General features: G+C 34.0%; 4 protein-coding genes across 4 annotated transcripts; 2 read left to right on the top strand and 2 right to left on the bottom strand.

The window, feature by feature from the left end:
* Positions 1-547: 547 nt before the first annotated feature.
* Positions 548-2,360, bottom strand: LOC130805430 (uncharacterized). Its single transcript, XM_057670204.1, has 3 exons — positions 2,330-2,360; positions 1,110-1,693; positions 548-988 (listed from the first exon to the last, which is right to left on the bottom strand). The coding sequence occupies exons 1-3, from the start codon at positions 2,358-2,360 to the stop codon at positions 548-550; spliced, it is 1,056 nt and encodes a 351-aa protein (XP_057526187.1).
* Positions 2,361-5,500: 3,140 nt separating this feature from the next.
* On the top strand, positions 5,501-14,553 carry LOC130805008 (uncharacterized). Its single transcript, XM_057669609.1, has 9 exons — positions 5,501-5,673; positions 6,412-6,630; positions 8,700-8,973; positions 9,548-9,698; positions 10,443-10,665; positions 10,760-10,851; positions 11,332-11,467; positions 11,853-12,184; positions 13,901-14,553. The coding sequence occupies exons 1-9, from the start codon at positions 5,633-5,635 to the stop codon at positions 14,149-14,151; spliced, it is 1,719 nt and encodes a 572-aa protein (XP_057525592.1). The 5' UTR covers positions 5,501-5,632; the 3' UTR covers positions 14,152-14,553.
* Positions 14,554-15,465: 912 nt separating this feature from the next.
* On the bottom strand, positions 15,466-19,382 carry LOC130805009 (uncharacterized). Its single transcript, XM_057669610.1, has 3 exons — positions 19,095-19,382; positions 16,726-17,050; positions 15,466-16,510 (listed from the first exon to the last, which is right to left on the bottom strand). Exons 1-3 carry the CDS (start codon positions 19,243-19,245, stop codon positions 15,901-15,903), a joined length of 1,086 nt encoding a protein of 361 aa, XP_057525593.1. The 5' UTR covers positions 19,246-19,382; the 3' UTR covers positions 15,466-15,900.
* A 780-nt stretch (positions 19,383-20,162) lies between these two features.
* LOC130805429 (uncharacterized) lies at positions 20,163-20,802 on the top strand. The gene is made up of 3 exons (XM_057670202.1): positions 20,163-20,398; positions 20,468-20,558; positions 20,704-20,802. Exons 1-3 carry the CDS (start codon positions 20,163-20,165, stop codon positions 20,800-20,802), a joined length of 426 nt encoding a protein of 141 aa, XP_057526185.1.
* The last annotated feature ends 1,851 nt before the right edge of the window (positions 20,803-22,653 follow it).

Here is a 22,653-nt window from a genome sequence, read left to right as displayed (position 1 = left end):
CAACGACTCTTATTGAAACAATATACTCTTGTAGAACTAGAACATAACAAAAAAAACAGCTCGTTTGGTTAGTGATATTTTATAGTGGTAATGAGAATGATTTATAGTGTAAAATTTCATGTCATTTGGTGTTAATGAGAATGATTTATGGTGTTGAAACTTTGATCACAAAAAAGTTTTTTTATTTACAAATTTCCATTACCACCTAATACCACCTCTCCCAATAATAATGCATTGAAATGAATTTTATGAAGAAAATGAGATGATTGAAATTGGACAAACATGACCATCAAAGTAGCCAAGAGATTTTTCAACTAAAATTATTTTATTTTCATTACCATCGTTTAATACTACCTACCAAACAGACCGTAATTGCACGTTCATTTATTGTAAGCTTATTATAATCCACACCAAATACTTTCTTCATTATCAAAGCTAAGCAAATATCAAAAAGTCTAAATAAATATCAAAAGCAAAATTAAAATTAAAATCTAAATTAATTCAATTCGACATTAACTAAAAATCTAATAGCAAGTCAGTGAAATTATCATCGATCACCCAAAATCGTACGTCCTTGTTCAATAAAGCGATATGAATGGTATGTATCCCCAACCTTTTTCCTTACTGGTTTGTAATTGTATGGAGAAACAAGGCTCTCATGGTAGCTAAATACAACACCTACCTTCCTTATTACCACAAACGTTAAAGGATCCCTATTTAGATCAACCATGAAAAGTTTATAACCCTTTCGCATAACTATCTTTCCAGCTTTTGTAAATGCAACAACTTGTATACGTTCATCTACAAACCACCTAAAATGTGAAACATTTAATTTAAACACCATTGTCCATGTTTGAGTTTTTTCCTCATCCTCAAAACTCCAGATTTCTACCAAGTGTTTAGCGTATTCACCAACAGAAGCAGTTACATGAAGGGACGAATCTCCAATATTAGATGGTGTCATTCGGGTAATTGAATCAGTTTTACACTTTGGAAGAACATGAAAAGTGTAATTTTTGATATTGAATCCTATAACATTATTATGTTCATCAATCCAATATAGGGTTTGGTTAACTAGTATGCCGGTATTTGAATTCCATCCTAAATACTGAGGTTTTTTGTAGAGAAATTTCAGTCCATGAATTAGATTTCAAAGAGTAGACATTTACTGCAAGAATTGCAAAATCATAACAACCAGCCTCAAAGAGAAAAATCTTATAGTCTTCATCAACATATCCAAAACCTGTGGCAGGTATATCACATTTGGGTGAGAGTACTTTACGAAAATGGCTTATACAGGGATTCCAAATGCCATAGCAATCTGAAGAATCTGTTTGAATATAAATGCATAACAAACCGTTACATGAACCGATAACTACTACATTACTCACTCGAAATATTTGTTGCTGTCGGATAGGTATTGTATCCCAAACATCATCATGTTGTTCTTCACCGTTAATGTTCTTGATTGTTGTACGGCGCTTACGCAATTCAAAATTTCTATTATCATATAAGTGAGAAAGAATTAGGGTTTCGACAAAGTTAGGGTTTGATTTTGAGAAATTGAAATGGGAATGCACAAACTCAGGGCTTGAAATGATGGAATTCCACTCTTTGCAAACAGATTTGAATCGAGCAAGGGATTTTACGGGGCATCTAATAAGGATTATAACATAATATAATTGGTATATAACTGTGAACATTTGACATAGGTTGATGTAGTTGAGAGTATAACATTGTGTAGTCTGGGTTATATCATTTTTAGTTGGTTTTATAACATAATATAATTGGGAGTATAACATTGTTTAATGGGTGTTATAACATAGTTTAATTGGGATTACAATATAATTTATTAGGGGTTATAACATAGTTTAATTGTGATTATAACATTGTTTAGTTGGGGTATAACATTATAAACACAAATATAATCTATAATAAACCCATATATATACTATTATAAATCCAGATACACAGTATTATACTTCCTACATAATCCCAAATATGAATACATAACAATACAACAAATACCACTATTATAAACCTAATACACAATATTATAAATCCAAATACATAATATTATAATTTTAGCTACTATAAGCCTTTTGTTTGGATACTTAATCAGTCACCTTTGATTGTTGACTGTTGTCATTTTGATCCTTAGAAGGAATCTTTATGATCTTCTTTGTGAATACAGAAGCCGGAACAACACCATCACTTATTTTTCCCAAATTTTAAAACCTAAAATCAAGAACAAGTAAAATAAAAAAACAAACAAATTTTAAATTTTAAAATATTAAACTACAAGCTTTAATTAGGTTTAAGCACTAACTTTCTTTCTTTAGCACTACTATTTCCACCATTGTTGTCTTCTTCAACATCACTATTTTCACCATTGATGAAGCTTAATTTTTTTTAAAAAAAAATAAGAGGATTGTAATTCCAACTAATATATAACACAATTAACCCCAAAAAAAAGAAAGCTTTGAAAACGAAAATGATGAAGATGAAACATAAATATATACCTTTGATGGTCTTGCAATTGTTGAAGAAGATAAACAGAGAATAAACAACAATGGATTTGAGAGAGAAAGATGAAGATTAAAAACCACAAATGGAATTTGAGAGAGGACTATGAGTGATTTATGTCAGGGAAGAGTGAAATGAAAAACTGAAAATGAAAGTTAAAAAGTTAAGAGGAGCGTGTGTGTCTTGCACCAAATTCAATTATTTATTTATTTTTTAATTTATAAATTGGGTCAACTTAAAACTTGAGACATCTATTGTATAGACGGTCTCAAGTAAGAATTTGTGTTGAGCAAATAAGAAAATAGTATTTAATTAAAAAATAAGAAAACAATATTTAATTTGAGGAGATGATTGGCAGAGTGACATGTGCCAAATCATAGCAATTTCTCAATTTTCATTCTAAAGCCGCCACATGTCAAAATGGTTGATGAATTAGTATATTACTATGATGATCAACAATTCTTACTTGAGGCCGTCTTTGTAAAGACGACTCTCAAAAGCCCAGCTCAAATCTAATTTTATTAATTTTTTTAAAAAAATGACGCATGTGTCTCAAGTGGAATATGAAAAATTACATAATATATTTAGGGTTATAACATAATATATTTGGTGTTATACCAGCATATATTTGGGGGTTATAACATAATTTATTTGGGGTTATAACATAATATATTTGAAGTTATAACAATATATATATTTGAGGTTATAACATAATATATTTTTGGTTATTACATAATATATTTAGAGTTGTAACAATGTATATTTGAGGTTATAATATAATATATATGGGGTTTAACAACATATATTTTGAGTTATCACATAATATATTTGGTGTTATAAAATACTATACCCTCAAATACAAACCATTATATATACCCAATTATATATTATGTTACAACCCCAAAATTATTATGTTATAACCACAAATATATGTGTTATAATTTAACCTCTAATATATATATATATATATATATATATATATATATATATATATATATATTGTTATAACTTCAAACATATTATGCTATAACGCCAAATAAATTATGTTATAACCCTCAAATATATACTGGTATAACGCCAAATGTATTATGTTATAACCCTAAATAAATGTTGTTATAACCCCAAATATATTATGTGACTTTTGACATTTCACTTTACACGCGCGCGTCAATTTTATTTTTTTTAATTAACATAAATTAGATTTGAGATGGGCTTTTTAGAGCCGTCTTTGAAAAGACGGTCTCTCAAGAGAGAGCCTAGTATGATGATATGGTGTATCAATTAAATTAATACATTTTAATGCATTTTAATGTTTTAAAAATTTTTGTTAAATTAAATTAACTAATTTAAAAATTACTTTTAAAAAGAAGTATATGGGTATTAGGTGGGTGAGTATTAGATGGGGCGGATAAATATGGGGTATAACAGGTGAATATAAGGCGACTAAAACTTTATACCCACTACCTATGGTAGGAATGAACAAAACCTTTTTTGTGTTGCGTGTAACTGTGTAAGCTTAGTCTGTATTTATTTGGTGTACCAACTAGACTAGGTATGTGCCAGCTCCAAGTCGCATATTTTGTCCAACAGGACCTACATCAAATCAAACGCTTTCTGCGATTTGACCTTGATTAAGTCATATTGTGCAAATTGGCCATTTCTTTTTATATGAAAATAAATTTTATTAAAAATGGTCAAGTTGTACAAGATGTGCGACTAGACCTACACTATAAAAGCAACTAAATTCCAACTAACAATAACAGTCGAAATTCAGTCGGTATACGGTTATATCAACTGAATTCCGATTGTTTTTGCTGGTCGGAATAAATGTACTTGATAAAATATAATCGTTGTAATTTTAGTCGACATTCCAACTAACATGTAGTAGAAATACAGTTGAAAGTTTTTAATACCCGAATTCAGAAGATTTTTCAAAATTCACCTATTAAAATAATACTTAATTAGTTATTGAAGTTTTTTTTGAAGAATATATAGTGTTTGTGATGTTTTGTGAAATATGATGTGATTTGTTATTTAAAGATGAATAATGATGATGGGCGAGAAAAATAAAAATTTGAATTCCAACTGATTTGCGACTAAATTTCGATTGTTTAGCCACCAAATATTTTTGACTGAACATTGGCTAGTCAAAAAATTAGCGGTAGCATTCTTACTAACATTTCATCGTTTAGTACGAAATACGGACGAAATTTCAACTAACATAGAAATAGTAGAAGATCAATCGGAAATTCCAACTAACACTTAGCCATCGGAATTTCAGTCAACAATTTCCGACTATTTTGGTGTTAGTCGAAACTATTAGTTGGTATTTAGATTTTTTATTGAGGTGCAAGGTCAAGTCGCACATTTTGTGCAACTTGATCATTTTCTTTTTTTACTTTTTTAAAAAATTAAATCGAATTTAAATTGATTGACATTTTAATTTGTCTACAATGTGTTCACGTTAATTTAAATGAACTTAATCGATCTACATTTTGAACTTGTGTTTTCATTGCGTTTACATCAATCGAAATAAATTAAACTACATATACTTATATATTTAAGCAATTCGACTTTGTGAAATTCAGAGGATAAATAAGTTTAGATAAATTTTGAAGATGAAGAGGTAAAATTGAAAGTTTATAAAAAAAAAAGTGACCACAAATAATAAACAACCCGTTTTGTATGAGACCGTCTCATGTTGAGACGAACTCAAAACAACAAGAGCCTATAAGATAAAAGTTTTTAGTATTGGACTATTAAACTCAAGTATAAGGCATGTCTCACAGTGAGATTGTGATATACAAGAAATTGTGAATAAAAAATAAAAATTCCTAATCAATCACCATGATTTATAAATCACGAAAAAAAGACAAAAAAATAATAATAAAATAAACAAAAACAAAAAAATAAATTAAAATAACAAAACTTTCACCCTATCAAATCTTACCGGATAACCGTGATTCGTTAATATTTTCATTTCCATGAGAATCCTAACCCACGGATCCACGGGTCCTCTTGAAATGCTTGTAAAGATTTTGTCTTGAACTTTATCTCATTCTTTTAGAAGCCTAGTCTTATCTCACCGTGCTTCACTGTTCCACCCATGGCAGCTTCCCTTCTTCCTTCACCCATTTTTACTCACAGGTTCTTTGCTCTTCTTCGTTCCTTCACTACTTTGTTTTTGGTGTCCTCTTTGCTTCTGTATTTCTTGTGCTGTAAAGGTTAAAACTTTCCAGTTTTTCTACTTTTTATTTGGCTTTCATTTGATTTTATTAATTAAAAATGGTGAGGGTTATTAATTTTAATGGCTTTTCTCTTTAACTAATGACTTTAGATTAAGAATGAACTAAATATGAATACCCTTTTCATTGATTTATTGTTATAAAGTGATTTTAATGGTAATTAGGAGTTTCAAATTAGACAGTTAGCATTGTTGTTCATTTAATAGAAGTACTTGTTTACTACTCCCTCCTATTCACCCTAATAGTCCCCCACATTTGCTAATGCAATAATTCAATTCGATCATTGATATCTCTAATTGCGCATAGCTAAAAATTGTATATAATTGATATTAATGATCTTTGCATTGAAACGAATCAAATAACTCACTTTAAGAGTAAAATATAAGTTATAAGTGATTGATGAACAGTGTCAAAAGTCAAATGGGACTATTCGGGTGAATAGGAGGGAGTAATATATAGGAATGACTTACTCTTTGTTGCTTTTGAATAATTCTGGTTGAGGCTGTAACCTAATTGAAATTTGTTTGCTTTTTATGTTTATGAGGATTCAATTTATCCTTGATAGTGTTTGTGGAGAATTGCTTGTATTTCAATTGGTGGGTATCTTTTCTCTTGAACTAATGCATTATTAATTTTGCAGGATGAATCATATATGCTTTGATCCCCAATTGAACTCTTTGGCATGTTTCCCTATTCATCTCTTACAATCCAAATGTCGGGTTAGGCTTTACATGGTGCCGAATCTGAAAATTGCACAAGTATACTCATTGAGGATTTGTGCTAAGATACAATCAACAATGGTATATAATTGGGTCGATTTGGGAATTGGGCGCCGTTCTAGTGTTCTGCATTTCCAAAGGTAGATGTCTTCCTCGATTTGTCTTTCTGTATTGTTGAATCATTGAATTGTGTTGATTGAAATATAAGATGATGCTGTTAATTTTTTAGAATACAATGGCATTGATGGCAGTTTGATTGGGCATCTTGTGGTTGAGTGGTGGGACGGAATTCCTTTTTTGGTTTTGTGTTTTGATGTGATTCTTGTTGCCGTAACACAACATTAGAAGTGGCTATATATACAAAGAAGTTCTAAACCCATTACTATTATAGTAGAGCGGGGTGGAAGGAGTATAATCTTTTGTGCAAAGCATTCCATGTCATTTTTTGTGAGAATTACTCAAAGATAAGCATTGTAAATCAATTGACCCCACTTTTTGAACACAAAACTTGATATACATAATGACATAAGAATCTCAAATGACCTCTATTGTATGAGTTACGCCTCATTGTGTTAAAGACCTTTAGTCCCATTTTTGTATTTTTTGTAACTCAAAATTGGAACCCTACAATTTGTGGATAAGCAACTAGGTAGAACATTGATTTGCCAAATGTATATTTTTGCATTCCAGCATTTTTTTTATTGCTAGAGCTTCCAAATGAGACTTGTCCATAATAGATGGATTTTGCGCCTTCTGTGGTACCCCTTCTTCTTTGGTTGTACTTAAGTATAACTTTGTTATCTATGAAAAATTTGTTGATATGGAAATAACAACAATCACATTGCTGCAAATATGCCAAGTGCTTCCATTTCATCTACTTTAGGAGGAGTAGTACACTCATTTTTCTTCTTCATCTGCATCAAGCACTTCCCACTCGGGGTAGGAGGAATGAAATGAGTTCGTCATCTAGTATCTTAATCTCTATTGCCATAGTTACATGGAATGTGGGACGACCCACATTCGGTTATCCGGTAACATTCATCCTGAATCACCATGAAATGGGACCCAAATCGCTCAAAGTGACATCCTGTGTGTAGAAGACCTTTTTGAAAATGTATTTTGGCCTTCATTTACAAACCTAGAAAACTAAAAAATTCCAATTAAAACAACCTCTTTAAGCAAAAAAATCAATTTAATTTTATTTTGTTTTCAAATATATTTTTTATACATAATGTATCTCGTACCCAATCATTTCCGAGTCAATCTATTTTTCATTCCTTTTTCCCATTCCCATTCTCCGTTCCAGGTTACAATGTCGGTTGCTTCTTGCTATTAATCTCCATTGTTATCTATGCCAAGTGCTTCCATATCATCTACCTCTTCATAGTCTCCTTTTTTTTCACCCCTCAATTGCTACTTGCTGTCAGTCTCCATTATAGGTTGTTTGGCTCAAAGACTAGCCATTTGTTTTACCAAATTTACTCTTCGTACAAGCATCTCTTTAGAAGTATACTTCATCATTGAGCTTTTCATGCTTAATGGCCTCTTCTAAGATTTTCAAAGTGACTTTTCATGCTTGATATCAAAAAGAGCATTTGTTACACTTCAATATTGATACAAGGAACATAAACCACCTCCTTTTCTCAATAGAGAATTTTCACTTTATTTTTTCTGTTTTTTCCTCTTTTTCTTTTAAAAATAAATAAAAACTATGGTGATATGGGGATTATGTACTAGTAACCAAAACATGGGGAAGATCTTACATTCAAACGATCACAAGGACTCAAATATAGCAATGGGGATTTGTTGATTTCACCTTTATATATCAACAATCAAAGTCACCATCAATCACCCATCACCAAACATATCAACTCAATCTACATACTTCACATTCCTATGAAGAAGCCAAAAGTATGTTTGGTTGACGTGGAATTTAAATGTTTGATAATTTACGTCAAGTGAACCTAATTTTGGTTCAAAATGAGCTCAGCTAAATATATTAATGCAGGATGGAAATATAGTTTTATATGACACCTAATTAGTATTTATCACTTTTGATATATACAATGCAAATAATGCCTCAGTGGAGAGTGTGAAAGATCACAACAATTCTTCCCAATTATTGATGTTACACTAAACGGGGAAAAAAGAAGAAAAGGAAACTGTTTAGAGTTGGCATAGTCTTTATTTAAGTATGCATTTTTGACAGGTCTGACAATTTGCTTGATAGCTCAACTCACTCATTGAACACTGCAAGTGATTTTGAGAAGCAACTCCAAGAGTTATTTGATGAAATCAAAACTTTGATTTCAACAGGACAAAGAAGTGATGCAGTTGATTTACTACAAGCTAATTATCAAGCAGTGCAAGAGCAGTTGGATGCAGGATTTTCGGGCATCGAAGAAGTAGCAATTCTTGATATTATTGCCCTAGGATACATAGCTCTTGGCAACACAAAGATGGTTGAATCGTTATTGGATTTGGTAATATCTTGGATCTCTCCTTTGAAATATCATTGAGCCACGACTTTATAGGTTTCTTATAAAAATTTAAATTATTAATACTGCTATTGCGCTTAGATCAATGTCACATGATTTGTTAAATTACTCGCGAATCGCAACAACGAATTATGGTCGGTTTTAGGCTATTTTTGGGCCATTTTGAGTGAATCACGAATTTAAAAGCGAATTAACTTGCAAATTATGTAACACTGGCTCACATAAAAGAGATAACTTGTTTTATTGGTTCCCCATTATGTGTGCCCTTTTATGTCTTGAATACCATGAATCTAACCTATTCACTTGATAATGAATCATACCCCACATAAAAAAAACCGGGTTCACAATACATTATATCAACAGATTTACGTAAGACGTCTTCCATAGCTTTCTTTCAAATATTGGTTGACATCACCATTTGTTATTGAGTTTGTCGAATTGTCATCCTCTTTTGTTATACAAATCAATGATGATATTTGTCTTAGGATGCAAAATGGAAGACATTTGTTCTTGTATCCTTGTTTAAACTTCTAATTTTTTTAATTCGTCAATTGGCCAGATGAACAATATTGTTGATGATTTGAAAGATGGTGTAATGCTACTGGATTCAGTACTCATACATATGGGTAGCCTGTATTCATCATTGGGAAAATCTGAGAGATCGTTTCTCATGTATCAAAGGGCTTTGAAAATATTGGAAAATTTACACGGTTAGTTTTATTCTTAATGTTTACTTCTCTTTAGTGCCAGTTTTAGACTCCTTATTCTAGTTTTCATATTCAAAGTCATTATATCATATAGGATTATCAATTAGCTCTGATTACTCAAGAATCGCTTTGCAGCATGTAGTCATTTACTCATTTACCACCTTTATGATTTATGATTATCAAGCGTTTCTAAAGATACAACCAGTGTAACATAATTCGCCAGTTAATTCGCGTTTTGAATTTGCGATTTGCTCAAAATGACACTAAAATAGCCTAAAACCGACCATTATTTGCTTTTTTGATTCACGATTTGCTTAAAATGACACTAAAATAGCCCAAAATTGACCATAATTTGCTTTTTTTGATTCGTGACTCGCAAGGAGATTAGTGAATCATATGACAGTGTATACAATCATTAGTATTCTTAGTAACATATTTATTAACTATTTTGTTGGCTCTCAATGTGTTGTTAAAGTAAAATTGCAAACGAAAGAAAAACATTTTGTTATGCCACTTTTGTCAACGAAAATTTTGCTTACTCTTTCTTACAAGTTAATCACCGTATGACCAAAACAATATAAACGAAATACAAAATCATTTTCATTACATCAGCTTCGATTTTCTTCAACCTATAAGGAATAGCAAAGCAACTTTACTTTAATCTTTTAAATATAGGACCACACCTGCACACCCTTGATTAGCTGAAAAGACGCGCTGCTAATTTTAAGCTTGCAAATGTCCTGATAGGCAAACAGAGCATTTTTCTTGTTACGCCATTGTTGGGATTGGGTAAGCATCTGGGTTCAACCGGAAGAGCAGCCGAAGCTGTAGAAATCTACCAGCGAGCAATTACCGTTGTGGAGTCAAGTCACGGAGCTAGTAGCACTGATCTTGTGTTACCTTTATCTGGCCTTGGCAATCTCCTACTGGCTCAAGGGAAGCCAAATGAAGCGGAAAATTATTGTACCAGGTTGCTTTATATTTTATGTCATGCTCATGACAATGTTCTTTTTAATCAGATCATGTATTGATCATATTGAGGTCCAACTTATCTGAAAATGCAGGATTTTGAATCTATATTCAGGATTATATGGAGAAACTGATGGAAGGTTCGGCATGGCTCTTTGTTCACTTGCCCATGTGAAATGTGCTCAAGGTTATTATTTTAGCCTTATATAGCTAATAGCATCATATTCCCTCTATCCCTTGCCAATTGCTACAATTTCTTTTTAAGTTTGTCCTGTGGAAATTGCTACAATTCTATTCATTTGGTCATGACCCACCCTTTTAAATTTTCATCCACACATTTAACTTATCTTCTCATTTCATCAACACATTTCTCCTACTTCTTTATCAAGTACACCTTTTTGCTCCACTTTTGAAAGACGCCAAACTTGTACTTCTAGCAATTCTCGTGGGATAGATGGAGTAATGTATAAGGCACGGATAATGTTTTGAAAGCAATTATTATTGAATTATTTTTGTATCTATTGTGTTCCATTGAGTTTGAGTCCTAGGTCCACCACTATCAGTATGTCGCTGCTGATGCCATTTCATTTCTCTTGTAAACAACAAGTTGTTTTAATGGTGAATTTGTTTGGATTCAAAGGCTTTCTTTCTTTGCTGTTTCCTACAGGGAATGCAGATGAAGCTATTCACATGTACAGAAAAGCTCTTCAGGTTGTTAAGGATTCAAGATATATGGCATTTGATGACGACGTTATGGAGAAAATGAGGCTAGATTTAGCCGAACTACTTCATATAGTCGGAAGGTATTGTTGGGCTTTCAACTCAAGAAACTATCTACTGAAGTTGAATTGTATGCACTGTTTTATGAAAATACGCAAGTCTTGTGTTGTGTTGTGTTTTTGCAAGTGATTCATTCATTCTCGTAAGAGTGAGGCCCGTTATGTAGCTGTTATTTCCATATTGTAAAAATGTTAAACGATAATGTTTTCCTTTCCAAATGACCGTCTCACGGTGAGACGATTTCAAAACACGAAGCACATAAGCTAAAAGTTTCTATTATTGGGCTATTTAACCCAAGTATGAGGCATGTCTCACGGTGAGACCATCTCATACAAGAATTTGTGTTCATCTTATACTTCTCCTATAGTTGTATAAACAATTGTTAACCTACTCTATTGCGGATTTCAGAGGTAGCGAAGGCAGAGAACTATTGGAAGAGTGTTTGGTGATCACCGAGAAGTATAAAGGAAAAGATCATCCTAGCTTGGCCACCCATTTTATTAACCTAGCAACCTCCTATTCTTTCTCCAAAAACTTTGTCGAAGCAGAGCGCTTGCTGAGGATGGCTTTGCGGGTCATGATGAAGTCTGTTGGTCCTGATGATCCATCCATCACTTTTCCTATGCTGCATCTTGCGGTTACCCTCTTCAACTTAAGACGGTATAAAGAAGCCGAAAGGCTAGCCATTGAAGTTTTGCACATCCGTGAGGCAGCATTTGGAAAAGAATCCCTCCCAGTTGGTAAGTCCTACTTAATTAGAAAATAGCAAAAGTTTTTCCTCTTGTATGTTTATCAGTAAATATATTTCTGTTATGTTTGCGGTTTGCTACTTGAATTGAAATTGACCTACGGAGTTGAAGGTTAGAAAAATAATTTATCTAAAATAATATTGCAACCTATGTTATTCGGAGTCTTCATTTTGCTTCACGTACCCGTCTCCGATCCTTGATGCTCGGACATTGGTATGGCACTTAGAAACTTCATGCGTAAAATTGAATATTTAAACGTATCCGACACTTGGACACGTACCAGTATCCAATCAGTACCCAAGTCCAAGTAACATAGATTGCAACATGTCAATTTTTTTGACATCGGTGGAAACAGAGGACAAACCTAAATTAGCTACGTGGAAGCTATAATTTAGAGGCAAAGCGAGAACTTTTAAGTTAGGGAGGACCCAACTTTTCATATTAACACCTGAAAAGACTTCTAGGGGAACGGGGTGGAAAACTGCTAGGAGAATTAATGTGACTCAAATGTAAATTTAAATAATTTGTAGGCTAAATATCCACATATATACTACTTTTCACTGATTTTTTAAAATGGGTCATGGGCTCATGGCCGACCTTCGCCCACTAATAGCTTTGTCCCTAAGAGAAGTCTCGGACGTGGATACATCTATCTTCTCAACTACATCAAGGATGGAAACCTCAATATCCATATTAACGGTAAGAACATCATGATAAATATTGTTTTTTCATTTTTTCTTCGCTTTTTTTCCTCGCCATCTTCTTCACCCTCTTTTCTCCTTCATTTCTTATTTTGCTCAGTTGCTGTCTATGCTTCTTAAATTTGATCTAATATGTGACAGTTAAACTCAATTCTACATCCGAGACTATCCTAACCACAGTCGTTTCACGAAAACGCAGATTCCTGACCCTTTTGTACATCTAAATATCTAATCAAAAACAATTTTCGTTTCCTCTTGAAGTAAACTCTGTCTCAACTTTGGAATCCATACTTCTACTGCTGATGTTGAGATATGGAAAAGCACACCATCCCAGACCTGAAAAAAGAACTAACGATATAAATCCAAACCACCCAGAAAACAATATCACCTTAGCCGGAAATGGAAAAATCGAAACTAAGAAAGAGAAACCTCTGAATACCCACTGAAAAATAAAACTGAGGACAAGTAGCCCACAACTAGAAGCAGCTAAAAGTACGAACTTCAGATGGATATGAATGGAAGCAACCGTAGTGCAAAAATTGTTGCGAAACAGATTTTGTGGTTAACGCAGATGGTTTCATAATTTTCAATTTTTCATGGCCTATGTTTTTGTCGCGAAAAGCTTAAAGCCTTAAACCCCTTTACAACATGGTTGCGGTACAGTGAACGGAAGATGTTCTGAAGGCTAGTCTCCCTCCGGGGTTCTAATGTTGAGTTTGAGGTTGGTTGTTTTACACAGTGTCACATGAGTTACTAATCTCCTCACGAATCACAAATCGAAAAAAGCGAATTATGGTCGTTTTGGGCTATTCTTGGACAAATCTGAGCTATTCGCAAATTCAAAAAACGAATTAGTTAGCGAATCATGTTACACTGGTTTTACAGAGACGGGACTATTTTATAATTGCAGTTAAAAAACTTGTCAATTTGTTAATGTGCAGGACTGATAAATTTGTGTTATGTTCTTTCTCATTTTGCCGTCTCATCGATTGTTTTCGTAATTTAGGTGAGGCTCTTGACTGCCTAGTGTCGATACAGACAAGATTAGGGGCGGATGATAACGAATTACTGACGCTGCTGAAGAGGGTGCTCGGCATTCAAGAGAAAGAGTTTGGTTACGAGAGTGAAGAAGTAATGATAACCCTGAAGAAAATTTTATTCTACCTAGATAAATTAGGGATGAAGCAAGAGAAATTTCCTGTGCAGAGAAGATTATCTGTTTTAAGGAACAAATACAAGCATAAAATTCAATATTAGAAGCTTTTGTTCATTTGAGTTATTTTTGTGTGAATCTGCTGTCATATGTTAATATTCAAGAAATCAAAGGTGTATCAATATGTAGTCAATTGATGGTAAGAGAAGTTAAATCAATATATGTATTATTTAAAAAGAAAAAGGCTAGAAGAGACATACTGAAAGCGCACCTAACTTTTACGGCCCCTTCAGTTGTTGTACTAAATGGTTAGTGTGCTAATGACAAGTTCGTGTAATTTTGTTAGGACAATCTTGTCGGTTTTTCTACTTTCCTCTCATTTTATTTTTTCACAAAATTCTTTCAATGCGCTAACATTTGGAGATGTGATATTGGATGATAGTGAAAATTGTGAAAAAACATTTGTATGATTCAATTTCGTCACTATAGAAATACATGATATATTTTATGATATTTTTAGTACAATTTATTTTCATTATCAACATTTAATAACAGCAATCTAGCAGGTTAGTTCTTGAACCAGTTGTTTCTTCTTAAATTTTATTGGTGATGTAGTTTAATCAATAAGGCTTTTATACATAATATTCAATTGAACTTATTTTGGAACAATTTGAGGGTTGAAGGGTCAAATCTTTCGATGTTAATATTTGGAAATTTGCTAGTTGAAACAACTTATTGCTCTGGATAAGTTATTTTAGAACAATTCTGTTTTTAGAAGCGAGTAGGGATGACAATTAGATTCACATTCAACCCTAATCCAACTCGACTTGAGAAAAAAATTTGATTCTAATCTAAGGATGAAAAATCCAACTCCGAATCATAGTCGAATCTTAGGTGGATAAAATCAATGATCCAACTCAAATCCGACCCCGACTCAACTCTAACTCGACCCTTTATCTCAATATTTTAGCGCACAGTTTATTTTATACAAATTTTTTATTTTAATATCTCAATTTTTTCCTTAAAATTATTCCTACAAGGAATATTTCCGAAAATCATGAAAAATAGAAATTTTTAGATGAAAGATATATTAATTTTATTAAATAATAAATTTAATGAAGAAACTTTAAAAACAATAAGCATTACAAAATATTAAAATAAAATTAATGAAAAACAAAATAAGAATCACAACTATTAAAAAATATTTAAATAAAATTAGTAGGAAATACGCTTAACCACAAGTATATAAAATGTTAAAAACAAAGTTATGTGAAATAAGTGAGGACCATTAGCATTAATAAAAAATTAAAATAAGAATAAACAAACGAATTATATCAAAAAATTGACAAATAAAACACATCCCAAGACCTCGACAAGACAAAATTCAAAGGATGGTAAATGTAGACAGATACCAGGAATGAATGGCAATCCAAAACTGCAAAGGCATGGCTTCAGCGTTAATTGCAATTTACATCAAAACACCAGCTGCAACACCATCTTATAATCGTTCTAGCCTAAACATCATTATGTTCTAAGTCAAAAGCTGAGCCATTGAGCAGACAAAGCTCAAATACCCAGCAAAAGCAGCAAATAAACCATTGGAAACAGATGAATGAAACATGAAAATATTTAACCCGCTATTCTAATTTGAGTTGCAACTGTATAACAAGTGACAGCGCTGATCCTGCCACAAAACTACACAATAGTACTCATTCAGTAACATTTATGATTCAATTATCCCACACTTTCTACTCCAAATACCAGAAACTAGAAAACTGAGGCATTTCGACTGACGAATAATCTCATATTTGTGATCAGCTAACATAGCTAGCTCATGGAGTCTTGTCTACTTACTAGAACATGTTGCCAATCCTGTCTCGTCCAGCTCCACGCCTATCATCCCTCCCCCTTTCCATGAAAGGGTCCCTTCGGAACTCCTTAGGTGGTGGCCCACCCCTCATGGGAGGAGAGCGGCTTCTCTCTCTCGCGTCACGATCAGCCCAACGTCCACGAGGTGGTGGTGCGAGGGATGCAAGTGGAGATGGTGGTCGCCTATCATACCCTTTCCTATCCAAAAAGATGTCCCGTCCATGGTCTCTTGGTCCCCACTCTGGTGGTGGTGGCCTGTCAAACTTGCCACGATCTCTAAAATCTTCATCAGGATAGTCAGGTCGATCCCTCCGGAGATGGTGGTCAGCAAACCTTCCTTCGTGTCTTGGAGGTGGCAGTCCACCAGGTCCAAAATCCCTCGGCCCATCTCTTGGCCAGCCACGAGGAGGTGATCTGTAGCCGTTACCGAATCTTCCAGGAGAGCGTTCCATTGGATGGCCAGGGAATCTCCGTGACGGTCCCATAGGCGGAGGTGGCCCACCATGTCCTCTCCGAGGACTTCCAGCAGCTCCATAACGAGGCCTTTTACAGTTGTTGCAAAACTCCCGCCTGGCGAAGTTTAGGTTGCCACACCTGAGACAGCAAAAAGTGCTTAAGCATAAATTTAATTGGAAGGCCAAAGTGTAGACAAATATTCAATGAATTGAATATTAGAGGTGAAACATCTAAGTAAAACAAATTAATACAGGTTTAGAATAATAGTAGATCAAATGATTGACAAAGGTTAGCTAGTGATTGAACACATATAATCGAAGAGGGGGAAAACTGAGACAAATGAAACCACTTACGCTGGATCCGTGCAGTACCAATCTCCTTCTCTTGGCCGCACATTAGTATTGTTCTTGTGCATTCCTCCTTCCCCTCTGATTGCCCCACGACCATAACCAGGACCATCAAATCCTCTTCCAAAAGAACGACCACCCCTTCCTCGAGAATGAGGGGGTGGTGAGAAGTCGCGGTAGCGAACCGGAGACCTCAAATTCTCTCTACCGCCCCCAAACCCACGATGCCGGGGTGGACCATCAAAACGGTTGATGGGACCAGGACTATATCTACGGTCCACTTCTCTGCGACGCACAGGAGATACAGAAGCTGCTCGTCCTCTATTATACCCTGGTGAAAGTTATGGTGGATGACAAGAAAATACTCGTGATGTTGAAATGAGCAACTGCTACAGCATGGTAAGTAGATAAAAATACACTACATAAATTAGTGAACGTATCATTCACAGCCCACATTAACTTAGTTGGAGACAGAATAACCAAACGGCCTCCCGACCAGTTGACGTACAACACAAGATTTTAGGTCATGGTAACAGTCCCTGTCTTCTCGAACAAACAGCCCAAGTTGAACGCATATGTTCATTATCCATAGACAGATCATCAACTCATACCAACCAGGAAATGCATCAATCCCAAGTCTAACATGTTCCAGTTTCCCGAAGGTTCTCAAGCAAGAATACAAGTTTAAAACAATATCAAACTACAAGTATAAAAAGAATATTGCCCCCGAAAATAACAACCATTGAGCTGAAGGCAATACAGTATTCACCAAGGGGGTCAACCCAGTAACCTTATTGAAAAATGTCATGGAACCAGTACTAAGGAGTCTAATACTAAAAACTATTAACTCTCAAGGATCAGGTTAAAAGAACTTCAGAGAAAAATCATAACTAAGGCTAGATCAACAGTGCAGGCCCAAAAGAAACACCACCTGTAACCCGTGGAAGCAAGATATGTCAGTGACCTGAGGCTGAGAGCTCATAGTGACTGAATCTGAATGAGATGGCTTAGACCTGAACACTAACACTCAACAAATGAACCATATATACAAGCTTATACAATGGCTTTTCACCCATTATTATTACTAGTCCAACTTCCTCCCAAGTAAAGACTTCATTATCCATTAATATGTACGGAAGACCATTGAAAAGTACTGTGGTCATTCCTGATGTAGGAAAATAATGGCTTCAGTCATCCCACAACAGATGAACCTCTTATATCATGCCATAATATTGATCATAGCAGATGTCTTTGAAGAATATTCCTTTACACAACTTCAACCCAAGAAATATGCCACCGGGTATTAGAAAAGAAACATCTTGATACCCCAATAGACAGTCTACCCTAAATTGACAGTTAAACCCCGAATAGAGACAACCATGTAAATGAAATGTAACATCAAAAAGAAAGGAGTTTCTTTCTACTAGTTTTGCCTAAAATCTAGTTTCAGCAATGAAAAAGGCTTGACAGATCTGCTCAATAACCAAAATTCTCTTGCACTTGAATACCAAAACCTACAGCTGTAACATTTTCATTTAAACAAAAACTTTTTGCATGATGGGTATGTCTGCATGAAACGCAGTTCAACTACAACGCATGCCCCAAGTCCCCCATCTTCAATACAATTGACCACCAAGTTTAACTCAAGATAACCAACCACATAATATGCATAGGTCAAGATTAAAACTTTTTTCACGTAATTATTATAGATCCCACTCACCAAAGCTTCATAATCAAATTACTCGGACGGACCTGCAACCATTTATCAACAAAGCCGGCTTACCTAAGCCAACCTCAAAATGGCCATCTTAAAGCCTTTTCAACGTCCAATAAACATAAAAATCCTTTGAAGTCCTCCATGAGACTGGTCAAATATCCCTGAACTACCACGAGATGAGATCCAAATTTACACTCAAAACCAATATTAAATGGATTCAGGTTTCCAATTCATAAAAATGCATCTTTTAGAGTGAATTAGCCGCAATACGTTTAGAGGAAATTAGCCGCAATTAACAAGTATTACCCTTGAAAACCTATAAAGGAAAAGAACCCCCAAAACCCAATTGAAAACCCAACAAAAAAGCCCTCCTCAAGATCCACATTCTTGCACCAGGCGATAATCAAAGCTGTGAGACACAATAAACAATTTCATTCACCTTTCATCATAATTCATGAAGTAGAACCGCAATAAAACAGTCACATCATCAAATTCATCCAAATCAATCAACAAAAAACACAAATCAAAATCAAAAAACACAAAATAATCGAACAATATCTATTTAGCCGGGAGATAACCGAGACCAAATCCAAATCAAAATCAATCAAAGTCCAAACCCTAAAATTAACAGATCTGAGGAATGAAAAAGTAGACGAACCAGTATCATCGGAATAACGATCAGAGCGAGAATAAGGAGGAGCATCACGACGGACTTCGCCGGGTTCGTAATCGCTGCCGCCGCCACCGCCACTGTCGGAGGGGCGAACAACGAGGCTGCTCAGCAATGGTTGGTGTGGTGGCGATGCCATTTTTCGGATGAATGATTGTTGGATTAACTATGATGAAGATGAAGATTGAGGGGATACTAAAACCCTAGTTGAATTGACTCGTATTTAGGGTTTCGTCAATTCCACTTTTTTATGTTTTCTTACGAAAAGAATAATTGGTTGGGAAATTTTATAGGGTAATATAGTGGACGTGAGAATTCGAATATTACGTGTATTTGTAACTTTGGACGTATTAATAAATTTTAATTTTTTTATCACTAATGAAAGACGATTTTTCCGAATGATACATTAAATATATGAGCTAAATAGCCTAATTAATACAAATTAAAGAAAAAATAAGAATGTAAGCTTTTTATTTTGATATCATCTCTTTTGAGAAACGGTCTATTACAAAAGTAGATGTTTATTTTAGAAAATTATGATTAGATATTTAATTGTGTAGATAGAATTAAAAAAAAATGTAGTAGTATTTTAAGATTTGATAAGATAATGTAAGTTAATTTTATTGTGGAAAAATTTACAATTTTCTAAAAAGGTAGACGATGTATAATAATAAAATCAAAGAAAAGAATCATTTATGAAAAGTTTAGATTTTAATCAATAGAAAATCACAATTATCATTAGCTGTTCATTAATAAGAACAATTGATGCCAATGACATTAGAAATTTATAGCTAAGAAAACCATAAGTAAAATACTTATGACAACAATAGCTTTTTATAAATTCAAATAATACGAGCTAATTTGATCATACTTTAAAATTTTTTTTGAAAATAAACTTACATCACTATTATTTTGAAATTAATAAACTATCGTTTATTCATTAATAATAAATATATCTATTGAGTATTTTATAATAGTCCTACACATGTCTTTTATCTGTTGGTAGTGAATCCAAACGAGTTATTTTTCAGCAAACACAAATGCGTAATACAGGACATGTATGACAGAGTGTTGACTAACACACATACACTGGTGGGTATGACAGAGTCTTTCCCAATTAAAGTGGGACTGCATCAGGGATCAGCACTAAGTCCTTTTATTTTTACAGTCATTAATATTATGGAGGAAATCTCTAAATCCATCTGGGAAACCGTACCATGGCGCATGCCTTTTGCTGATGATATAGTTTTGGTCGCAAAAACGAAGGAGGAGGCTAATAGTAAATTGGAAGAGTGAAGGGAAGCCTTGGAGGGTAAGGAGTTGCACATAAGCCGTACGAAGACAGAATACTTGCGATGCAGTTTCAGTGGGACAGAATCGATAGGGGAGCCAGAGGTGACCATAAGGGGAGAAGTTATTGCATGTACATCCAAGTTCAAATATTTAGGATTGGTAATTCAAAGTAATAGGGAGATTGATGGAGACATTACTAATCGTATATAAGCGGTCAACTTAAGTGGCGAGCAGGAACCAGGGTGCTTTGTGATAAAAAGTTCCCAAGGAGATTAAAAGGTAAATTTTATCGTGTTGAAATTAGGCCGGCGTTGTTGTATGGGACAGAATGTTGGCTCGTAAAGAAGGTTTTCGAACAGAAGATGGAAGTAACAGAAATGCATATGCTGAGGTGGATGTGTGATAATACTATGATGGATAGGATAAGAAATCAGGAGTTCAGGGAGAAGTTAGGGGTTGCACCTCTCTTTGCAAAGATGTGGGAGAACAGGTTGAGATGGTTTGGATATGTGCAGAGAAAGACCCATGACACCCCAATAATAAGGATCGAATGCATCATAGTGGAGGGCAAGCAAAGTTGAGGAAGACCTTGGAGAACGTGGGAGGAACAGATTAAAAGTAACCTGCATGAACTTCACCTCTGCAAGGACCTAACCAGGGATAGGGACAGTTGGCGGCGCCCTATCCACGTGTTAGATTACTAAACCCGTCCCTTTTACCCATCGTTTGTTATTGTTCGTTGCCTTTAATTATCGCTCTTTACCTTTTTTTTACTTTTTATCTTTATTTTTAGTTATTTGTACATATTCTATTTATTCTATTTGTAAGTTACAGATTTCTCTATCTTTGAAGACCTTTCTCGAGCCGAGGGACTCTTTGACCACACTCTTCTCTATGGGTATGAGTTGTCGTCTTTCTTCCCTCCCCATACCCTAATCATAGTTTTCTATGAGCGTGATACACTGGGTATGATGATGAAACCTAGATTAATTTATTTTTAGCAAATAAGAGTGGGAAATCATCATCACACAATCTATTAATTCAAAACACTTTGTGCCAAATATCACTATTACATTGCATTTTGCAAGCACTCTATGTCAAAGGTCATACATATAATGTTAGGTTGTTGTTTTGAAACTCATCCATCTTTCCTAATGCAAAGCAAATCATCATACAATCTATTAATTCAAAAACACTTTGTGGCAAGTGTAACTATTACAATGCATTTTGCAAGCACTTTACGCCAAAGGTCACATATATAATGTTAGGTTGTTGTTTTGAAATTCATCCCTTCATCTTCCCTTATGCAACGCAAATTATTGGCATTGACATAGGCTTTATAAATTGGCATTGACATAGACTTTATAAATTCATATTTAACAATATCTTTTTTTAGCTTTATAAGAGGCTAATTAATGTTAAGTAATATATTTTTACCACTCCCTCCACATTCCCTAATGTAATGCACTATTAATTGATTGTTTATATAAGAAGGCTAAAAGTTTGAGAAATAAGCAATTTACGTAATCTTATTGTAGCTTATAAATTCACAACAAAGGAGTGATCATAAATACCTTAATATGTATTACACAAACAAAACGCACATGTAGCAACACATCATATGGTATGATTGAAGACTTTTCAACTACTATTTTTCAACTACTACTACTTCAATTGTCATAGAAAACATACAAGTCACTAATTTAAGTATTACTTTCCAACATGTAACTCTAGCATCCGATTTAAGAGGTAATATCTAATCACACTACTATTTAATTGTATCACTATGATAACATCATTAGCTTTTTAATTAAGTATTACTATGTATTATAATTACACTGAGTATAAATTTGCAAATGCTTAATTGATAATTATCATGCATTATCACGAAGTGGTGAAAAGTTCTTTATAAGTACTTCGCTAAAATTCGTCAAACGTCCTATATGTTATGAACCCTAACAATTTATGAAAAACAAAAGTAAACTTGCACTGTGCATGGCACGGGTATAATCCTAGTAGGATATTAATAAGGAATAATCAATGAGTAAATTCATTCGCAACGGGTGAACTTGTGTAATTATTATTGTAAATTTTTTAAAATTTTATTATAACCTCACCTAATAATGAAAATTAATCACATTGAGTCGCCCAAATATTGACTGTGTCTCATGCCAAATAGCATTGTGCCAAATGTGACATGAGCAGTGCCATACCATGCTTGACCACAACGAAACTAAGAATCTGAAATCTAACA

Source organism: Amaranthus tricolor, chromosome 2, assembly GCF_026212465.1.
Source record: "Amaranthus tricolor cultivar Red isolate AtriRed21 chromosome 2, ASM2621246v1, whole genome shotgun sequence".
Lineage (NCBI taxonomy): Eukaryota > Viridiplantae > Streptophyta > Magnoliopsida > Caryophyllales > Amaranthaceae > Amaranthus > Amaranthus tricolor.
This window is presented reverse-complemented; position numbering and strand designations above follow the sequence as displayed.

What these genes read in the sequence shown, in the direction of transcription:
- LOC130805430 (XM_057670204.1), bottom strand. Translation starts at nt 2,360, where the DNA reads ATGGTGGAAATAGTAGTGCTAAAGAAAGAAA. An exon ending in AGTAGTGCTAAAGAAAGAAA is followed by an intron (nt 1,694 to 2,329) that starts GTTAGTGCTTAA and finishes AAATGTTCACAG; the next exon opens with TTATATACCAATTATATTAT. An exon ending in TTTCTCTACAAAAAACCTCA is followed by an intron (nt 989 to 1,109) that starts GTATTTAGGATG and finishes GTTCTTCCAAAG; the next exon opens with TGTAAAACTGATTCAATTAC.
- LOC130805008 (XM_057669609.1), top strand. Translation starts at nt 5,633, where the DNA reads ATGGCAGCTTCCCTTCTTCCTTCACCCATTTTTACTCACAG. An exon ending in TCACCCATTTTTACTCACAG is followed by an intron (nt 5,674 to 6,411) that starts GTTCTTTGCTCT and finishes TTAATTTTGCAG; the next exon opens with GATGAATCATATATGCTTTG. An exon ending in TTGAATCGTTATTGGATTTG is followed by an intron (nt 8,974 to 9,547) that starts GTAATATCTTGG and finishes TCAATTGGCCAG; the next exon opens with ATGAACAATATTGTTGATGA.
- LOC130805009 (XM_057669610.1), bottom strand. Translation starts at nt 19,245, where the DNA reads ATGGCATCGCCACCACACCAACCATTGCTGAGCAGCCTCGTTGTTCGC. An exon ending in TCGTTATTCCGATGATACTG is followed by an intron (nt 17,051 to 19,094) that starts GTTCGTCTACTT and finishes AACTTTCACCAG; the next exon opens with GGTATAATAGAGGACGAGCA. An exon ending in TGGTACTGCACGGATCCAGC is followed by an intron (nt 16,511 to 16,725) that starts GTAAGTGGTTTC and finishes TTGCTGTCTCAG; the next exon opens with GTGTGGCAACCTAAACTTCG.
- LOC130805429 (XM_057670202.1), top strand. Translation starts at nt 20,163, where the DNA reads ATGTATGACAGAGTGTTGACTAACACACATACACTGGTGGGTATGACA. An exon ending in GCTAATAGTAAATTGGAAGA is followed by an intron (nt 20,399 to 20,467) that starts GTGAAGGGAAGC and finishes CTTGCGATGCAG; the next exon opens with TTTCAGTGGGACAGAATCGA. An exon ending in AGTTCAAATATTTAGGATTG is followed by an intron (nt 20,559 to 20,703) that starts GTAATTCAAAGT and finishes TGTTGAAATTAG; the next exon opens with GCCGGCGTTGTTGTATGGGA.